This window comes from Aquarana catesbeiana, linkage group LG13 (genome assembly GCF_042186555.1).
Source record: "Aquarana catesbeiana isolate 2022-GZ linkage group LG13, ASM4218655v1, whole genome shotgun sequence".
NCBI classification, from domain to species: domain Eukaryota; kingdom Metazoa; phylum Chordata; class Amphibia; order Anura; family Ranidae; genus Aquarana; species Aquarana catesbeiana.
In genome coordinates this window covers 237,666,788-237,687,226 of record NC_133336.1, presented here as the reverse complement: position 1 = coordinate 237,687,226, position 20,439 = coordinate 237,666,788, and the positions used below count along the sequence as shown (strand labels likewise).

The 20,439-nt window shown below is 42.8% G+C and overlaps 1 protein-coding gene across 1 annotated transcript in view; it reads left to right on the top strand.

Annotated features, from left to right (window-relative positions):
- The window catches only part of PRUNE1 (prune exopolyphosphatase 1), a 47,897-nt gene that overhangs the window by 13,284 nt on the left and 14,174 nt on the right, over positions 1-20,439 (top strand). Inside the window, exons 2-7 of the mRNA XM_073609604.1 lie at positions 7,057-7,155; positions 7,768-7,973; positions 9,986-10,170; positions 15,320-15,478; positions 17,302-17,396; positions 19,845-20,003. Coding sequence (XP_073465705.1) covers positions 7,057-7,155; positions 7,768-7,973; positions 9,986-10,170; positions 15,320-15,478; positions 17,302-17,396; positions 19,845-20,003 — 903 coding nt within the window. The remainder of the gene's footprint in view (positions 1-7,056; positions 7,156-7,767; positions 7,974-9,985; positions 10,171-15,319; positions 15,479-17,301; positions 17,397-19,844; positions 20,004-20,439) is intronic.

The window sequence follows — 20,439 nt, the reverse complement described above, 5'->3', positions numbered from 1 at the left end:
TGTACATTGTGTTGTATGTTATATACTCCTCACCACTTCACTCTGTACATTGTGTTGTATGTTATATACTCCTCACTACTTCATTCTGTACATTGTGTTGTATGTTATATACTCCTCACCACTTCACTCTGTACACTGTGTTGTATGTTATATACTCCTCACCACTTCACTCTGTACACTGTGTTGTATGTTATATACTCCTCACCACTTCACTCTGTACACTGTGTTGTATGTTATATACTCCTCACTACTTCACTCTGTACATTGTGTTGTATGTTATATACTCCTCACCACTTCACTCTGTACATTGTGTTGTATGTTATATACTCCTCACTACTTCATTCTGTGCACTGTGTTTTATATTATATACTCCTCACTACTTCACTCTGTACACTGTGTTGTATGTTATATACTCCTCACTACTTCACTCTGTACACTGTGTTGTATGTTATATACTCCTCACCACTTCACTCTGTACATTGTGTTGTATGTTATATACTCCTCACTACTTCATTCTGTGCACTGTGTTGTATGTATTATACTCCTCACCACTTCACACTGTGTTGTATGTTATATACTCCTCACCACTTCACTCTGTACACTGTGTTATATGTTATATGCTCCTCACTATTTCACTCTGTACACTGTGTTGTATATTATATACTCCCTCACTACTTCACTCTGTACACTGTGTTGTATACTCCTCACCACTCCCCTCTGTACACTGTGTTGTATGTTGTATACTCCTCACTACTTCACTCTGTACACTGTGTTGTATGTTATATACTCCTCACTATTTCACTATGTACACTGTGTTGTATGTTATATACTCCTCACCACTTCACTCTGTACACTGTGTTGTATGTTATATACTCCTCACTACTTCACTATGTACACTGTGTTGTATGTTATATTCTACACACCGCTCCCCTCTGTACACTGTGTTGTATGTTATATTTTACATACCACTTCACTCTGTACATTGTGTTGTATGTTATATACTCCTCACTACTTCACTCTGTACACAGTGCTGTATGTTCTATAGGCCTCACCACTCCCCTCTGTACATTGTGTTGTATGTTATATACAAACGACTTCACTATATACACTGTGTTTGTATGTTATATATTCCTCACCACTCCACTATGTACAGTGTGTTTATGTGATATACTCCACATCAATTCACTCTGTACACTGTGCTGCATGTTATATATTCCACATTGCTCTACTCTGTATGCTGTGCTGTACATTTCATATTTTGCATTGCTGTACTTTGACCACTGATGTATGATATACAGTTTACTGCATACTTCTCTATCCTGTATACTGTGCTTTATTTTATATGCTCCACCCAACATTCTGTGTAAACTGTGCTGTATGTTATATACTTCACACTGCTCAACTCAGTACACTGTGCTGTATGTTATATACTTTACACTGCTTTACTCTGCGCACTGTTTTGCATGTGATCTGCATCAGACTGCTCTACTGTTACATACCCCATGCCATTTCACATTTTACACTGTGCTGTACATTATATACTCCACACTCTTCCAGTCTATACACTGTGCTGTACATTATATACTCCACACTCTTCCAGTCTATACACTGTGCTGTACATTATATACTGCACGCTCTTTCAGTCTATACACTGTGCTGTATATTATATACTGCACACGCCTCCAGTCTCTACACTGTGTTGTACATTATATACTGCACACTCTTCCAGTCTACACACTGTGTTGCACATTATATACTCCACACTCCTCCAGTCGATACACTGTGCTGCATGTTATATACTTGACACTCCTCCAGTCTATACACTGTGTTGCACATTATATACTCCACACTCCTCCAGTCGATACACTGTGCTGTATGTTATATACTTGACACTCCTCCAGTCTGTACATTGTGCTGTAAATTATATACTGCGCGCTCCTCCAGTCTATACACTGTGCTGTACATTATATACTGCACGCTCCTCCAGTCTATACACTGTGCTGTACATTATATACTGCGCCCTCCTCCAGTCTATGCACTGTGCTGTACATTATATACTGCGCGCTCCTCCAGTCTATACACTGTGCTGTACATTATATACTGCGCGCTCCTCCAGTCTATGCACTGTGCTGTACATTATATACTGCGCGCTCCTCCAGTCTATACACTGTGCTGTACATTATATACTGCGCGCTCCTCCAGTCTATGCACTGTGCTGTACATTAAATACCCCACACTCCACCAGTCTATACACCATGCTGTACATTATATACTCTACACTCCTCCAGTCTCTACACTGTGCTGTACATTATATACTGCACACTCCTTCAGTCTATACACAGTGCTGTACATTATATACTGCACACGCCTCCAGTCTCTATACTGTGCTGTACATTATATGCTCCACACTCCTCCAGTCTATACACTGTGCTGTACATGATAGACTCCACTCGTCTATGTTTGCTGTCATTTACAGTATACTGCACACCGCTCCACTCTGTACAGTGTATGGCACAATGTATATCTCAGACCCGCTCTGCTTTGTGCACTGTGCTGTAAATTATATGCTCCACACTCCTCTAGCGTATACACTGTGCTGTATATTATATACTCTGCATTGCTCTACTATAGTTGCTCTTTTGAAACCAGCGCATCTTGGACATTTGGAGACAAATTTTTCCCCAAATATATATATATATGGCCGCCACGTCACGCGGAGTGGCTCCGCTCACCTCACTTTGCCAGGGTGAACTCTTCGATCGGCACATGCCGTTTCTATAGCGTCCCGGGATAAGAGCCGCTCCATTTATTCCTTCCCGCTAATTCAGCTTTTAAGTGACGCCGCGCAAATATTGTTTTTCCCCAAACAAATGGGCCGTGCGAGTCCGGGACCCGGGGCATATGGCGCTTTGTGTGCTCTCCCAGCATTAGGCCTTCAAGCTCTCTCTCCATAAATCAATTACTGAGCCTCTCGTTGTGTAAGCACATTATGGTTTTGCTGTCCGTCGCTCTCCATGAAGAATGGGCGCTGTATCTGGGTAACGGGTGAACCGTGCCGTCGTTTGAGGACATCGGCGGTTTTTAGGGCCCCTGGCATTGGAACTTCTTGAATCATCCAGGTGCTCAAATGTTTTAGTTCCTTAGCGATGCCACTTGTCCATTTATTGACCCGGATAATTGTTTGTTGGCTTTAGTCCTCGCTGACCGCATTGGGGACAAGATGCCGGCTCGTGAGTGAGTGATCGCATAGGAAAAAAAAAATTGAGCGCAAGCCAGAGCAGCAAACCAAGTAAATCGGAAAATTGTTAATGCAAATTCATTAAATTTCGCAACTGTGTTGAGGTTAGAAAGGCCGGTAGGGCTCACTTCTACACAGCTGCAGTGCTTCAGAGGTCTCTCTTCACTCCGGCAGCTGCAGGGACCTGCCTCGTCTGCAGCACCAAGGCATTTGAGACAGCAAGGGACAACGTTTATGGTACATAGGAGGAGAACCCATGGACTCTACACCACCAACCCTTTGGCGGGCCAACAAGCTCATTCCAAAGCATAACCAACCCATTTGTAAGTCAACTACATCCATTCCAAACCATAACCAACCCATTGACAGGCCATCTACCCTATTCCAAACCATAACCAATCCACTGGCAGGCCAACTATGCCGTTCCAAACATAACCAACCCATTGGCAGGCCAACTAGCCCATTCCAGACCATAACCAACCCATTGGCAGGCCAACTATCCAATTTAAAACTATAACCAACTGACTGGCAGGCCAAGTACGCCATTCTAAACCATAATGAACCCATTGGCAGGTCAACTACCCCATTCCAAACCAAAACCAACCCATTGTCAGGCAAACTACCCCATTCCAAACCATAACTAACTCATTGGCAGGCCAACTACCCCATTCCAAACCATAATCAATTCATTGGCAGGCCAACTTCCCCATTCCAAACCATAATCAATTCATTGGCAGGCCAACTACCCCATTGCAAACCATAATCAATTCATTGGCAGGCCAACTACCCCATTCTAAACATAACCAACCAATTGGCAGGCCAACTATCCCATTCCAAATCACAACCAACCCATTGGCAGGCCAACTATGCCATTCCAAACCATAACCAAAGCATTGGCAGGCCAACTATGTCATTCTGAACCATACCCAACCCATTGGCAGGCCGACTATGTAATTCTGAACCATACCCAACCCATTGGCAGGCCAACTATGGCGTTCCAAACCATATCCAACCCATTGGCAGGCCAGCTATTCAATTTTAAACAATAACCAACCCATTGACAGGCCAACTATCCCATTCCAAATCACAACCAACCCATTGGCAGGCCAACTATGCCATTTCAAACCATAACCAAAGCATTGGCAGGCCAACTATGTAATTCTGAACCATACCCAACCCATTGGCAGGCCGACTATGTCATTCTGAACCATATACCCAACCCATTGGCAGGCCAACTATCTCATTCCAAACCATAACCAACCTATTGGCAGGCCAACTACCCCATTCCATACCGAAGTCCATGATGATGCGGAATGTCCAGTAGGGTTCAGATTGCGTTAGAACATCTTTACATTAACAGAACTTGTTAGCAAACCACCTTTTCTTCATAAAGAGGCATTTCCAACATGGCAGTTTAAGGCAAGTTTCAATAGAAAAACCATCTTTCAGAAGTGCTAGTAGCTTTCCCAAACTAAAAGTCCTTGCTAGTATTTAGCGTTCTCCCGCTTCCACCCAAAGGGGAAGTCCTTGCCTGCACTTTGATCATGGCTCCTGGTCCCACATGCTTCTCATCAACCGCTCCTTGGAAGGTGTGGCCAAATCGACCAAACTCTTAGTTTGGCAGGTTAGTCACTGTCCCTGATGCTTTCCCATCCAGTACACCCCCATTCTCTGTCACAGTACATGGTATCTGCGACCAGGGCTTTTTTTCAGGGGGAACTTGGTGGAACTCAGCTCCACCACCTCTGGCTCAGACCCTTTGGTGCCTGCCCACCACAATCACTTGTAAACACAGAATTCTGGTTTCTGTGTTTACAAGTGACAGCTCTGCACTCTGTATGTAATGCAATCCTGGTATTTAATGCTCCTTTAAGACCCTCCTACTGTTTTTGTGAATTTTGACTGAACACACCCACTATTTGATGTGATCTGGAGGGTGTGTGTAGGGGTGGGGTTTTGTGGGGCCGTGGTTAAGTTCCAGCACCTATTGTTTGAGAAAAAAAGCCCTGTCTGCGACCCTTGTCCACACCAAAATGGCTGCCAAAATCTTGCAAGCTAAGTTGTGACACAGGCCTCTCCAAGATGGCGCCCAGAGCAGAAGACACATTAGCCCCTATGTTTTGACCAGTGACATGCACCCTCGTAACCATGGCTTCCTCTGACAATATGACTGATGTTCTACACTATTTTTGATCACAGCATCAGTTTATTTACAGAAAGTGGAGCCCTCAATAACCATACAAGTCTGCATCGTGTAACATAAGGCAACAGTACAATTTTTCAAAAGATCTCTACTTCTTTATGAAAAAGTGATCCTTAAGGTCCAGTTTAGTGACCGACTAGACTGAGATGAGGTCATCAGTGTGCTTCTGGCAGGAGGAAGCGTTTTCTTCCACATTGAGGTGATCCTACCCAGCTCTTTTGCAGAAGCTTCAGAGGTTCCAGTCTCGATCTCTTCTCCTGTTCAGCCAGCTATCCATCCAGTTACCCCATCCATTCCTCTACCCTGTTGATAGTCTACAGCATGGGGTCTCCAAAACTATGGCCCTCCAGTTGTTCAGGAACTACAATTCCAGCCTAGTCATGTCTGTGAATGTGAGTTTTACAATGCCTCATGGGAAGTGTAGTTCTGCAACATTTGGAGGGCCGTAGTTTGACCATCCCTGGTCTACAGATACAGATGAAAGTTCCAATGGACCAAGGGAGTCTGCACTTCTCCTAGGAGCGCCATATGTGCTGTGTACTTGTATACTCTTTGGATTCAGGAAGTGACCCTGGATGATACCTGAAAAAAAAAAAAAAAGATGGCGCCATGCGGAGAGAAAATCAGATAAAGGCAATATCAGGGTGAGTACTGAAGCATTAATAGTAAATACGTTGATTTCCTGAGTCTACCCCCAGAAAAGGTCTTTACATTATAGCTGACGAAAGCTGTCTCACTGTCGCAATGACGCGGGAACACGGTGACTAATCCCACTTTGGTCCCGGTGAGAACACCTTTTTTTGTACATTAAACACGCCGCTTCTGTTTGGTTAATGGGGCCGCTCGCAATTTGTTGTTGTTCTATTCACGTCACGGAAGTTTAAGTGCTCGATGTGTTTGTTTTGCGGCCTATAGGAGAGATTACAGAAATGGATGTTGACTCAAACTGTGATAATCATCATATTAGTCCTGATAGGATTTATTACACAATGCACGCTCAAAGTATAAATCAACCTAAAAAAAAAAAAAAAAATCACTAATTAATGCTAATAGTTTTCCCAGCTGTGTATTTAAAGGACCCCTCCCCAGGTGAGACAGAAGAGGAGATATTTGACATTTATTGAACTTTGCTGGGCAGCTTATTGGCCTACCTTAGATGCTATTTTTGAAAGGGGCCTAAAGTAGACACATTATATGGAGCAATAGTATCATTTCTAAACAGGTAACACCTTTTCTCTTCAAGCCATCCTCAAGCTCAGCTTTTGAAATATTTTGTTTTCTCCTCCTGTCCTGTACTTTTGTGGTTTGAAAATAGGAGGTGATTATGGTCAAGCATTGGCCTCCATGATTGTCCCATGGCTTTATCCTTCTGTGGGATGGTCACGTGACCGCACATTGCCTACTGGATTATGGGAAGGAAAATGGAAAAGCAGCATCTACGTTGGCCCAGAATAAGGATTTAGGATAATTCTATTGACTGTATCCTATAACATAATATGGCAAGTGATCAGTAAAATAGGACAATGACTGTGGGGTTGACTATGGGCAACGCTAAAGGGGCCCTGTCATCTTATAAACACCGGAACTTAATTGACATTTTTCTTCTCTTCCCCAGAAAAAAGATGGTAACGACTTCCACGTGGTCCTCGGGAATGAAGCCTGTGATTTGGACTCCATGGTTTCCGCTATAACCCTAGCCTACTTCCTCTCCAAGGTATGCCTTCATGTTTGATAATCCATCCAAAGCTGGCCACACACCAGTAGAATTTTTAAGGAAGGTCCATTCAAATTCAAATTAAAAAGTTAATGGAGTTAAATGGATAACAGGTTATGACTGTGTAGTGGCAAGGAAAACCGGAGAAGGTTTGAAAGCCAACAAAATTCTAAAGTTCGAACTTCAAATGTAGAGTTCAAAACATTGGTATGGCAATCCAACTACATTTTTCAGGGTTTTCCTATGAAATTTGTCAAGTCCATAATGATTCTATAAAATGTTCTGAAGTTCTGACGTTCAACTGAAATTCTACTGGTGCACGGGCAGTTTAACTCAACTCATGACTCATCTGCCTCCCTATTGGTCCATAGGTGTATTTGAAAGCCTTGGCCAATCATGATAAGTTGTGTCTGGCCAAGATTCCTCCTTCTGTTTGCATTAACATGTATGTTCAGTCATGCTTAGACGATTCCACTATACATGTCTATGTGGAATCCTGTGGAGGAAAAGATCCTGTAACGGCTGAATTTACTTTATAAGCAAAGATGATGGGAAACCAGGTTGAAAGTAGAGTTTTCCTTTTAACTTCTTTTTTTTTTTTTTTTTGTTTAGACCTCTTCTAGTAAAAACTTGGTGTACATACCAGTATTGAACATCCCTCGAGAAGACTTCCCGCTCAGGACAGAATGTAGCTTTTTCCTGCGAGAAAACAGAATATCGGAAGATCTGTTGACGTTCCGTGATGAAGTAGACCTGGCTGACCTCTATGAGTCGGGTCAGCTGTCGTTGTCACTTGTGGATCACAATGTGTTACCCAGGTAAGGGTGAAACCCACTTGCCATGAACCCAGCCAAGAACTGCACTGCCACCATGATCTACATTATCATCTCATCTTTAAGTCAATATCTTAGTCCAGGAAATAGATGGTGGCCCTAGATTATTCTTAAACCAAGATGGCAGAACAGTAACTCCTCTCTAATTGGGAGGCTCCTTCTGAGGTTTCAATCTGCAATAGAGAGTCTCTAAGCAGGCAGCATTCGCTGTGTTGACTCTGCTTTGGGAGTCCTTTGTCATGTAATAAATGTTTAAATTGGCCAGTTCCCTAACTTTTACTATATATCCTTCTTATTTCAGTAAATACTAGAATAGCCATTCCCAACTTTGTTAACATGGAGGAATCTTTGAAAATACTTTCCAGGCTCAGGTACCCCTGCTGAGCATGATGGTTGATTGGAAGAGTGATCCTTACATTGTGTATTTTGGGAATAATCCCCCCTCCTACAGATAGTTAAAAAGATCTTTGAATTCAGTGGTTATTTCTCTGAGAGATAAGGAACTGACCATTGCTCATGGAACCACTGACAGCCTCTGGAGGAACACTGGTTGTGAAAGGTTGTACTAGATCAGCGGTCTCCAAAGTGCAGCCCGGGAGCCATATGCAGCTCTTTGCTTGCCTTTATCCAGCCCTTGGGGCACTATTTCTACCAATGGTACAAGGCACTGTTCATCCACCGACATCACCAATAAGGCACCATTCCTCCCACTGACACCAACAATGAGACAATTACTCCTTCCACTGATATAAATGTTGGAACACTATTCCTCCTACTGAAACCAACAATGGGGCACTATTACTGCCACTGACACCAACAATGAGGTAGTATTCCTCTGACTGATAGCAACAACAATGAAACGCTATTTCTCCCACTGACTCTTTCAATTGGGCACTAGTCCTTCCATTGACACCAATGATTGGTCACCATTCCTCCCAATGATATAAATGTTGGCACACTATTCCTCCCGACTAACACCATGGATGGGACACTATTGCCCCCACTGACACCAACGATGGGGCAATATTCCTCTGACTGATCGCTACAACAATGGAGCACTATTCCTCCCACTGACACCAATGATGGAGCACTATTCCTCCCACTGACACCAGTGATGGGGCACTATTCCTACCACTGACACCAATGATGGAGCACTATTCCTCCCACTGACACCAGTGATGGGGCACTATTCCTACCACTGACACCAATGATGGAGCACTATTCCTCCCACTGACACCAGTGATGGGGCACTATTCCTACCACTGACACCAGTGATGGGGCACTATTCCTCCCACTGACACCAGTGATGGGGCACTATTCCTCCCACTGACACCAGTGACGGGGCACTATTCCTCCCACTGACACCAGTGATGGGGCACTATTCCTCCCACTGACACCAGTGACGGGGCACTATTCCTCCCACTGAAACCAATGATGGGGCACTATTCCTCCCACTGACACCAGTGACGGGGCACTATTCCTCCCACTGACACCAGTGACGGGGCGCTATTTCTCCCACTGACACCAGTGACGGGGCGCTATTTCTCCCACTGACACCAGTGACGGGGCGCTATTTCTCCCACTGACACCAGTGACGGGGCGCTATTTCTCCCACTGACACCAGTGATGGGGCACTATTCCCCCTACTGACAGCAATGATGGAGCACTATTCCTCCCACTGTCCCCAACAATAGGGCACTAATATTGCTACTAACGCCAATAATGGGTCACTATTCCCCTGCCTGATAGCTACAACAATGGGGCACTATTTGTCCCACTGATACCAACGATGGGGCAATATTCCTCTCTTCTATGTAAAATGCATCAGTAGGGTGAAACCCCAAGATGAATGGGGACACTTGTTCCTGAACCCTTATTGGAGGTATAAAAAGCCGTTACAACCTCCACCAATAATATAAAAAAACACACTTTTGGATAACAAACCTTAACTTAGTTTTGATGGTAAATTTATTTCTACTGTCACATTCATTCATTAGGTCTGACTCGTATATGGAAGACGTGGTGACAGAGGTCATTGACCATCATCTTTTGGAGCGGAGGCCTTCTGCAAACTGCCGGGTCACCGTGGAGCTGGTGGGATCCTGTACCACTCTGGTGGCGGAGAAGATCATTCAGGAGGCACCACAAATCCTGGACTTCCAGCTTGCATCCTTGCTTCAAGGTGAGTGATGATGTTTGCCAGGAAACTTTAGAGCTGCTGAGAAGAGTCACTATCTCTGTGTCCTAAAGATCATGGTCACCGAGAGAGAAAGTGACAGGAAGTCCAAACCTTGCAGTTGTGTCTGAACAGGAATAAAGGGGGAAATCCTCCAATGGGGACACATGTTCCCATGATAATTACCTGGGATCTGGGAATTACCTTCCCTCACTTTGGATGGATTTCCTCTCACTTTCTTTTTTTTTTTTGTCCCCAGGGCAGGAAGTTTGCCCAGTGGCACTTACAATAAGGTGTCTGCACACTACTTCAAACGGCATGATTCATCAGCCTATTGCATCCCCAGGGTTTCATTAAACTTTAGGGTTCCTTCAGAAATTTCTAGGGGTTCCTTGGACTGTCAACAGTGATGGATTGCTCTTCCTACTAACCAGCGCCTTCATAGTTCTGGCGTCAATGTTACCTGACAGAGCTAATGGCATGGGACCAGTGGAACCTCTCCTCTCATCTCTCAGAGAACACTGGTCTACCAGTAAATGAAAGTAGCTCAATTTTACCAGAATTGGGTCGCTAATAAAGTAAAATTAAGTCCTGAGTATTAATTGGCTCCAGTTTCCAAGATACAGCTTCAGGTCAAAGTTGCATCAAAATAATTGGAAATTACGAGGGGGGATGTGCGATTATGCTCCATAGCTCTTCTGCAAAATGTGATATAGCAATGAGAATGGTGCCACACATATCATTATAAATTTATCATTCATTTATTGGTTTTTCATGCTCCCTCCACAGCTTTGGGACTGCGAGAGGCATGGACTTTTTCTTCTTGTTTAGCCAATGAGACAGATGAAGTTTCACATGTAATGCAACAATAATGAGGGGTCCAACTCTTGTCCTGATCCCCTATTTTGCATCCAAAATATAGGTGGTGTGCCTTTTTTACCACTGCCGTCATACTGTACTTTTGAGATGCAAATGTAACCTCGCCACAGATGTAGCAGAAGTTATCTGCCTTGTTTGAAAAGTTTCGAGGCATCTTGGCTTCTGAGGAAAAATATCACGCAACTGTTCCTTGGAAATGTTAGGCAATGACACTTCCACAAGCCACCAGATATAACTGTATGATGCGTAGATCTGACCAAGACAAATGTACCTTGAAATAAAAGAACAAATTACAGTTGGGTAGTAATCTTCTCAAAGTGAAGATAAATTTATACACTTCCATGTGGTACCATTTTCATTGTTCTACCATACTTTGTCGAGAAGTTACGAGGCATCATGATCATCAGACACCTCCCTCTCTTGTAGGCAAATATCCCCGCCTGTGTATAAATCCTTATTGTGAAATATCTTGAAAACTTTAGTCAACCAGCACCGTTATCACCTGTTTTCTAATTCATCTAATCAAAATATGTAAGAATTCGCACATTTTATCTTGGAAATCGATAATTTTCCAAAATTCGTAGACCAGTTTTAAGTAACCATTGACCCCAATGATTTTAAAGGCTGTCTGTATTCTTCCCACTGTCCAACAGTGTAAGGAACATTCTTCCCACTGTGCACCAGTGTAAGGGGCATTCTTCCCACTGTCCACCAGTGTAAGGGGCATTCTTCCCATTGTCCACCAGTGTAAGGGGCATTCTTCCCATTGTCCACCAGTGTAAGGAGCATTCTTCCCACTGTCCACCAGTGTAAGGAGCATTCTTCACATAGACCTTAAGGTTACTTTCACACTGAGGCATTTTACAGGCGGTATAGCGCTAAAAATAGCGCCCGTAAAGCGCCTCTCCTGTCAATCCAGTGTGAAAGCCCAAGTGCTTTCACACTGGAACGGTGCGCTAGCGGAACGTTAAAAAAGTTCTGCAAGCTGCATCTTTGCAGCGCTTTAGGAGTGGTGTATACAGTATACATTGAAATCAATAGGCAGGGCCGCTGAAGCACCTGCATGCAGGCGCTTTTAACCCTTTATTCAGCCACTAGCGGGGTTAAATGTGCCCGCTAGTGGCTGAAAAGCACCTCTAAAATGACAGTAAAGCGCCGCTAAAACTAGCAGCGCTTTACCTCCGACGCCCCCGTGCCTCAGTGTGACAGTGCCCTAAATGGTAAGGAGCATTCTTCCCACTGACCACCAATGTAAGGGGCATTCTTCCCACTGACCACCAGTGTAAAAGACATTCTTCCCATTGGCCACCAGTGTAAGGGGCATTCTTTCCTTCTCATTGGTCACAAGTATAAGGGGCATTCTTCCCACAGGCCTCTAGTAATGAGCATTTTTCCCATTCACCACCAGTGTAAGGGACATTCTTCCTACTGGCCACCAGTAAGGGACATTCTTCCCACTGACCACCAATGCAAGGAGCATTCTTCCCACTGGCCACCAGTTTAAGGGGCATTATTCTCTTTGGCCACAAATGTAAGGGACATTCTTCCCATTAGCCACCAATGTAAGGGACGTTCTTCCCATTAGCCACCACTGTAAGGAGAATTCTTCCCATTTACCAACAACGTAAGATGCATTCTTCCCTCTAAACTCCAGTGTAAGGAGCATTCTTCCCACTGGCCACCAGTAAGGGGCATTCTTCCCACTGGCCACCAATAAGGAGCATTCTTCCCACTGGCCACCAGTAAGGAGCATTCTTCCCACTGGCCACCAGTAAGGAGCATTCTTCCCACTGGCCACCAGTAAGGAGCATTCTTCCCACTGGCCACCAGTAAGGAGCATTCTTCCCACTGACCACCAGTAAGGAGCATTCTTCCCACTGGCCACCAGTTTAAGGGGCATTATTCTCTTTGGCCACAAATGTAAGGGACATTCTTCCCATTAACCACCAATGTAAGGGACACTCTTCCCATTAGCCACCAATGTAAGGGACGTTCTTCCCATTAGCCACCACTGTAAGGAGAATTCTTCCCATTTACCAACAACGTAAGATGCATTCTTCCCTCTAAACTCCAGTGTAAGGAGCATTCTTCCCACTGGCCACCAGTAAGGGGCATTCTTCCCACTGGCCACCAATAAGGAGCATTCTTCCCACTGGCCACCAGTAAGGAGCATTCTTCCCACTGGCCACCAGTAAGGAGCATTCTTCCCACTGGCCACCAGTAAGGAGCATTCTTCCCACTGGTCACCAGTAAGGAGCATTCTTCCCACTGACCACCAGTAAGGAGCATTCTTCCCACTGGCCACCAGTAAGGAGCATTCTTCCCACTGGCCACCAGTAAGGAGCATTCTTCCCACTGGCCACCAGTAAGGAGCATTCTTCCCACTGGCCACCAGTAAGGAGCATTCCTCCCACTGGCCACTAGTAAGGAGCATTCTTCCCACTGCAGTAAGGAGCATTCTTCCCACTGGCCACCAGTAAGGAGCATTCTTCCCACTGGCCACCAGTAAGGAGCATTCTTCCCACTGGCCACCAGTAAGGAGCATTCTTCCCACTGGCCACCAGTAAGGAGCATTCTTCCCACTGGCCACCAGTAAGGAGCATTCTTCCCACTGGCCACCAGTAAGGAGCATTCTTCCCACTGGCCACCAGTAAGGAGCATTCTTCCCACTGGCCACCAGTAAGGAGCATTCTTCCCACTGGCCACCAGTAAGGAGCATTCTTCCCACTGGCCACCAGTAAGGAGCATTCTTCCCACTGGCCACCAGTAAGGAGCATTCTTCCCACTGGCCACCAGTAAGGAGCATTCTTCCCACTGGCTACCAGTAAGGGGCATTCTTCCCACTGGCCACCAATAAGGAGCATTCTTCCCACTGGCCACCAGTAAGGAGCATTCTTCCCACTGGCTACCAGTAAGGGGCATTCTTCCCACTGGCCACCAATAAGGAGCATTCTTCCCACTGGCCACCAGTAAGGAGCATTCTTCCCACTGGTCACCAGTAAGGAGCATTCTTCCCACTGGTCACCAGTAAGGAGCATTCTTCCCACTGGCCACCAGTAAGGAGCATTCTTCCCACTGGCCACCAGTAAGGAGCATTCTTCCCACTGGCCACCAGTAAGGAGCATTCTTCCCACTGGCCACCAGTAAGGAGCATTCTTCCCACTGGCCACCAGTAAGGAGCATTCTTCCCACTGGCCACCAGTAAGGAGCATTCTTCCCACTGGCCACCAGTAAGGAGCATTCTTCCCACTGGCCACCAGTAAGGAGCATTCTTCCCACTTGCAACCAGTAAGGAGCATTCTTCCCACTGGCCACCAGTAAGGAGCATTCTTCCCACTGGCCACCAGTAAGGAGCATTCTTCCCACTGGCCACCAGTAAGGAGCATTCTTCCCACTGGCCACCAGTAAGGAGCATTCTTCCCACTGGCCACCAGTAAGGAGCATTCCACTGGCCACCAGTAAGGAGCATTCTTCCCACTGGCCACCAGTAAGGAGCATTCTTCCCACTGGCCACCAGTAAGGAGCATTCTTCCCACTGGCCACCATTAAGGAGCATTCTTCCCACTGGCCACCAGTAAGGAGCATTCTTCCCACTGGCCACCAGTAAGGAGCATTCTTCCCACTGGCCACCAGTAAGGAGCATTCTTCCCACTGGCTACCAGTAAGGAGCATTCTTCCCACTGGCCACTAGTGTAAGGGGCATTCTTACCACTGACCACCAATGTAAGCAGCATTCTTCCCATTAGCCACCAATGTAAAGAGCATTCTTCCCACTGACCACCAACAAAAGGAGCATTCTTCTCATTGGCCACCAGTAAGGGGCATTCTTCCCATTGGCCACCAATTTAAGGAGCATTCTTCCCAATAGCCACCAATGTAAGGAGCATTCTTCCCAATAGCCACCAATGTAAGGAGCATTCTTCTCATTGGCCATCAATGTAAGGGGCATTCTTCCCACTGACCACTGGTATAAGAGGGATATTTGCAGTGACCACCAATTTAAGGGGCCCCTTCGCTACTGACCACCATTGTAAGGGGGCACCTTTCGATCTTACCAAAAATGTAAGTAACATTCTTCCCACTGACCACCAATGTTGGGAGGCATTCTTCCCACAATTCTTAACCAGTTACGGAAGGTGGTAGCTTTTTTACCAATGAACTTAAAAAATGAACATAAATCAGGGTTGCCCAGGATTGGTAACGTTGGTGGCCAGCCTGTTCTAGATTCAGTTTCAGCAATAACCACCGACACCACATGCTCTTGTCACTCTCACAGGTACAATCATATTGGACTGCGTGAACATGGCTCCAGCCGCTGGTAAAGTGACCCCAAGAGACACAGAATATGTCACCATCTTGGAGTCGAAGTTCCCCAATCTGCCTCAGAGGGACGCCGCTTTTGACTCTTTGCAGAACGCAAAGTTCGATGTCTCAGGTACACGCTGCAAATGCAAGGAAACGAAAACAAGGTTCTTAATATTCCTTTTGTTAGAGAAGAATTCTTCCATTTTTATGTAACACAGCCATACATAAACCCAGCGTGATTTCAAAGAAGCTACATCCCATTTCCAATGCAAGAAAAATAAATTGCATTTTTTAGTATTCACATGATTCTAACCGACAGGTACCTGTGCAGAAATTAGAATTTTAGACCCAGTGCATGGCCACTCTACTGCTCTAGGATGCCATAGTTGAAAAAAAAATGTTTTTTTTATAAAAGTAATATTCACTGTTATTATTTCTTCATTTTCCAAAACACTGTGGCAAAATATTACAAATTCAGAAAACTTGCCATGCCTCCTACTAAATACCTTGGACTGTCTACTTTCCAAAAACGGATCATTGATCATTTGGGGGGTATTTGTGCTGTCCTGGCCTTTTTCTCTGGCCTCAAGAAATGAGACAGGCCGTCTTTCAGTACATCAGGATTGATGAATTTATAGATATATATACCATAGATTGCGGACTCTATAACTTTTGGCTTGAAGTTGGTAACTGGTCACCAACTTCAAGAATCGTCTGACCTTTGTGCTTGCCAACAAGGGTTTCTCCACCAACTACTAAGTCATGTTTGCTTGGGGATCAAATACTTATATTACTCATTGAACTGCAACTTAAATTTAAAGCATTTGTATTAGACATGTGCAATTTGTTTCGTTCCGAATTCGTTTTTTTAACGAATTCCGATAAAACCCGTTTTTAACAAATTTTTTCAAATATTTGTAAATTCTAAGATTCGTAAATTTGAATATTTGTAAATTACTATATTTGAAATGTGAAAATCCGGAAATTTGGAAAAAAAAAATTCGGAAATTCGAAAACCCGAAAATTTAAAAATCTGAAAAAATAACTTAACTATTAAATTATCGGTATTGGAATTTCCTTTCAAATTTGGCTGTTAGTGAACGTAACGAATACGAATTTATCCAGAGTTACGAATTATCTGAAATAACGAATGCCGTATCTAAACGTATGGAACTTAACAAATTAATAATAAAAACTTTTTTTTATTATTATTATTATTATTTATTATTCATTTGTTCCGTTCCATTCGTTTAGATGCGGCATTTGTTATTTCAGATAATTTGTAACTTTGGATAAATTCGTATTTGTTACGTTCACTAACAGCCAAATCTGAAAGGAAATTCCAATACCTATAATTTAATAGTTATTATTAGTTAGTTAGCTATTATTTCAAATTTTCTTTTTCTTTTTTTTTTTTTTTTTTTTTTTTTTTTTTTAATTTTCGGATTTTCTTTCTTATTTCTGGATTTTCGAATTTCTGGATTTCCGGATTTTCGAATTTTTACGAATTTACAAATGTTCGAATTTACGACTTTTGATAATGAATGACCCGAAAAATGAATAAAAAAAACCCCCAAAAATAAATGAAACGAAAACAAACAAATTTTTCAGCAGTGCACATGTCTAATTTGTATCGTGTTTTTTCTGGATTTTTGGTTGATATTCTGTCTCTCTTATCATATAAAATACACCTATGATAAAAATGACAGATCCTTTATTTCTTTGTAAGTGGGCAAACTTACAAAATCTGCAGGGGATCAAATAATTATTTTCCCCACTGTAGAATTACAAGTGTTATGATTTTACATATCAAGTTTTATCTTTTTAACCTGTAAATAAAAAAAACAAAAACAAAAAAAAAAAAAACCTGTTCAATTCAACTTGACGGAAGTTTCATATCTGTGGGTGTATCAGAGGTCCACTTTAAGCAAGCCTACTTTTTCTCTCCTGCAGGTTTAAGTACGGATCAGATGCTCCGGAAGGATCTGAAGGCCTTGACAAGTCGTGATGTTAGTCTGGCCGTCAGTGCGATCTACATGCACATAGAGGTAAGTCCGTGCTCCACCTCCATAGTCCATATATGAAAGTGTAACTAAAGTCAAAAAAAGTTTTTTTTTTTACAGTGGAGATGGATAGTTTTATAGTGTTTTTTGTTTTTTGTTTTTTTTTTATAGTGGAGATGGATAGTTTTATAGTGTTTTTTTTTATAGTGGACATGGATAGTTTTATAGTATTTTTTTTATAGTGGACATGGATAGTTTTATAGTGTTTTTTTAATTTTTTTTATAGTGAAGATGGATAGATTTATAGTGTTTTTTTTTTTTGTTTTTTTTTTTTCGTTTTGGTATAGTGGAGATGGATTAGGACCCCTAGTTAGTTTTTTTTTTTTTTTTTTTTTTTATTACTGTCTGTGCCCCCCCCCATTGGAAAGATTCATCTTTCTATTTGTCCTGGTAATTATTCTCACCAAAGGTGAAAGCAAAAATGCCACATTTTGGGTTGTCACCAGAACAGGAACAGAGGCGAAATCTTCCAATGGGGGCACTAGTTTAGGGATTTCCTCACTCCAGGAGGGATTTTCTCTAACTTCCTGTTTGGCTGGAACAGGAACTAAAGGGGAATCTCCCCAATGGGATACAGATGGCAAAAAAAAAAACTGACTGAGGTTATAACCCTTGCTTACTCTAGAATGAAAAAAAAAAAGTTAAAGGGCTGCAAGAAAACATAATTTGATCACCTCTGCGGTTCTTATTTTTTGCACTATCAACAAAAAAAGGGCGACAATTTTGAAAAAAAAAAAAACACAATATTTTATACTTTTTGCTATAATAAATATCCCCAATTTTTTTTTAAAAAAAAGGCAAATTTTTTTACTCGGTTTAAGCCGATATGTATTCTTCTACATGTTTTTGGTAATAAAAATTGCAATAAGCGTATATTGATTGGTTTGCGCAAAAGTTATAGCGTCTACAAAATAGGGGATAGATTTATGGCATTTTTATTATTATTATTATTATTTTTTACTAGTAATGGCGGCATACTGTGCTTTTTTTTTTTTTTTTTTTTTAAATCAGGACTGTGACATTATGGCGGACACATCGGGCACTTTTGACACATTTTTGGGACGATTGACAATTATACAGCGATCAGTGCTATAAAAAGGCTCCTTGCTGGTTTGCATGAGTTTGCAGCAGTAAAAACTGTATTATACCAATATAATGCTGCGCTATCCAAATGTAATCATACGGTAACCGTACTAAATCATAATATTACTGGCTGCAGTTAAATAGTGGTGGTGAGATATTCTATTCCTATATAAAAAAATCTAGTGAACATCAGAATTTATATAGGAATAGAATATCTCACCACCACTATTTAACTGCAGCCAGTAATATTATGATTTAGTACGGTTATCATATGATTACATTTGGATAGCGCAGCATTATATTGGTACAAAACTTTTTGGCACAAGCATATGGGACGTGATCAATGCTAGCAGCTGTCCTCTAATCATCTCTAACTATCATTTGGATTTTCACATGGTAGCTCGCAAGAATCTGTTTGTTTTTTAAGTAAAAACTGTATGGCCATGTAGGGTCATAGTGGGTGAAAAATTTCCGTGAAGGTGGTGCGAGTGGAATGTGACCCGAACCCTAACCAGCTGTAGAGTGCGTCATCTCCCATCAGCGTTCTTTTGTTAGACGCTCCCTAATCAGATTGCATCAATATACAAAATCCAACTAAAGATAACGTAAATCCTATTTCCTCTCCATGATATTTAGGAGAAAACAATATAGAGGAGAACAGTAGACATGTGCAATTCGTTTCGTTCCGAATTAGATTTTTTTAACGAATTTCGACAAATTTGAAAATATTCGAATTAACGAACACCTGTACATTAGAATATATAACCACTGAGTGTAAAAAAGCGCCTACTTACACCGCTCTGTGCCACATTACTTATAGATTATAAACGCATAGAAAAAATTAAAAATTAAATATTGGATTTAACTTATTGAGCTGCCTGTGGATGGTGCAAAATCAGCAGGTTAGGCTACAGTGTTATGTCAATACAGAACACAGTTCACAAATGTCAGACACAGATCAGCCCCTGGTGCAGCCTTTTCCCTTGTCCGGTTACAATGTACAGTTTGTGTAATCACTGGGGGTGGGGGGACTGAAAAAATGCTTTCTCTTGCCTGCAGGAGACTGGTCACATCACCTTAGCAAAGGCAAGATCACTAGATTGGAGATCGAGGACAGCTTTTTAATGATAAAAGGTGGAACTTTTGTATCTAAATTTTTTTTTTTAATGATACATTTGCGGTATATTGTCTAAATTCTATCTATCTAATTTATTCATATAGTCGTATAAAGTTAGCGACAGGTCCACTTTAAGCATCGGCGATATGTTTTTTTTGTTTTTTTTTACTTTGGTTTCTGAGTGTGTCCAGAGTTTTATTCCATACTCGGCTCAATTCTGATCCCCCCTCCAGGACTTCTTGCGGAGGGACGGCTTGGAGAACGATCTACAAACTTTCTGCAAAAGATACGGCTACAATGTCATCGTGGCCATGGCCATCACCTTCACTGCCGAGCATGAGCCCATCAGGCAAATTTCAGTGTACAGCCAGCAGGGGGAGCTGAGGAGACTGGTATGTATATTCAGTGAGATGCTGACATTCCCTCCTGTACTGTTTATGGGTAAACTTGGAGAGTTCATCTTTTTTTTAGGTGCCCTTTACAAGCCTCCTGTGACATTTAATAAAATAAATAAAATATCCAGAAGGATAGTGGGAACCCTTCAAAATGGGCACAACAAGTGTACAGACCCAGGAACTCAGCACAGGGATGGTGGGAACCCCTCATAATGGGCACAGTAGGTGTACAGACCTGGGAACTCAGCACAGGGATGGTGAGAACCCCTGTTTTTTTCTCTGGGACTGGGGAGGCGCAGGAGGTGGTCTCAGTGATAGGGCAATATGCAGAGGCATCAGGTTCAAAGGTCAACCAGGACAAGTGTGAAGCTTTCTGGATGGGTGTGGAAGGTGAGAGCTTTGTTCTCCCGGATGACTTCCCCTCGCCCCAACA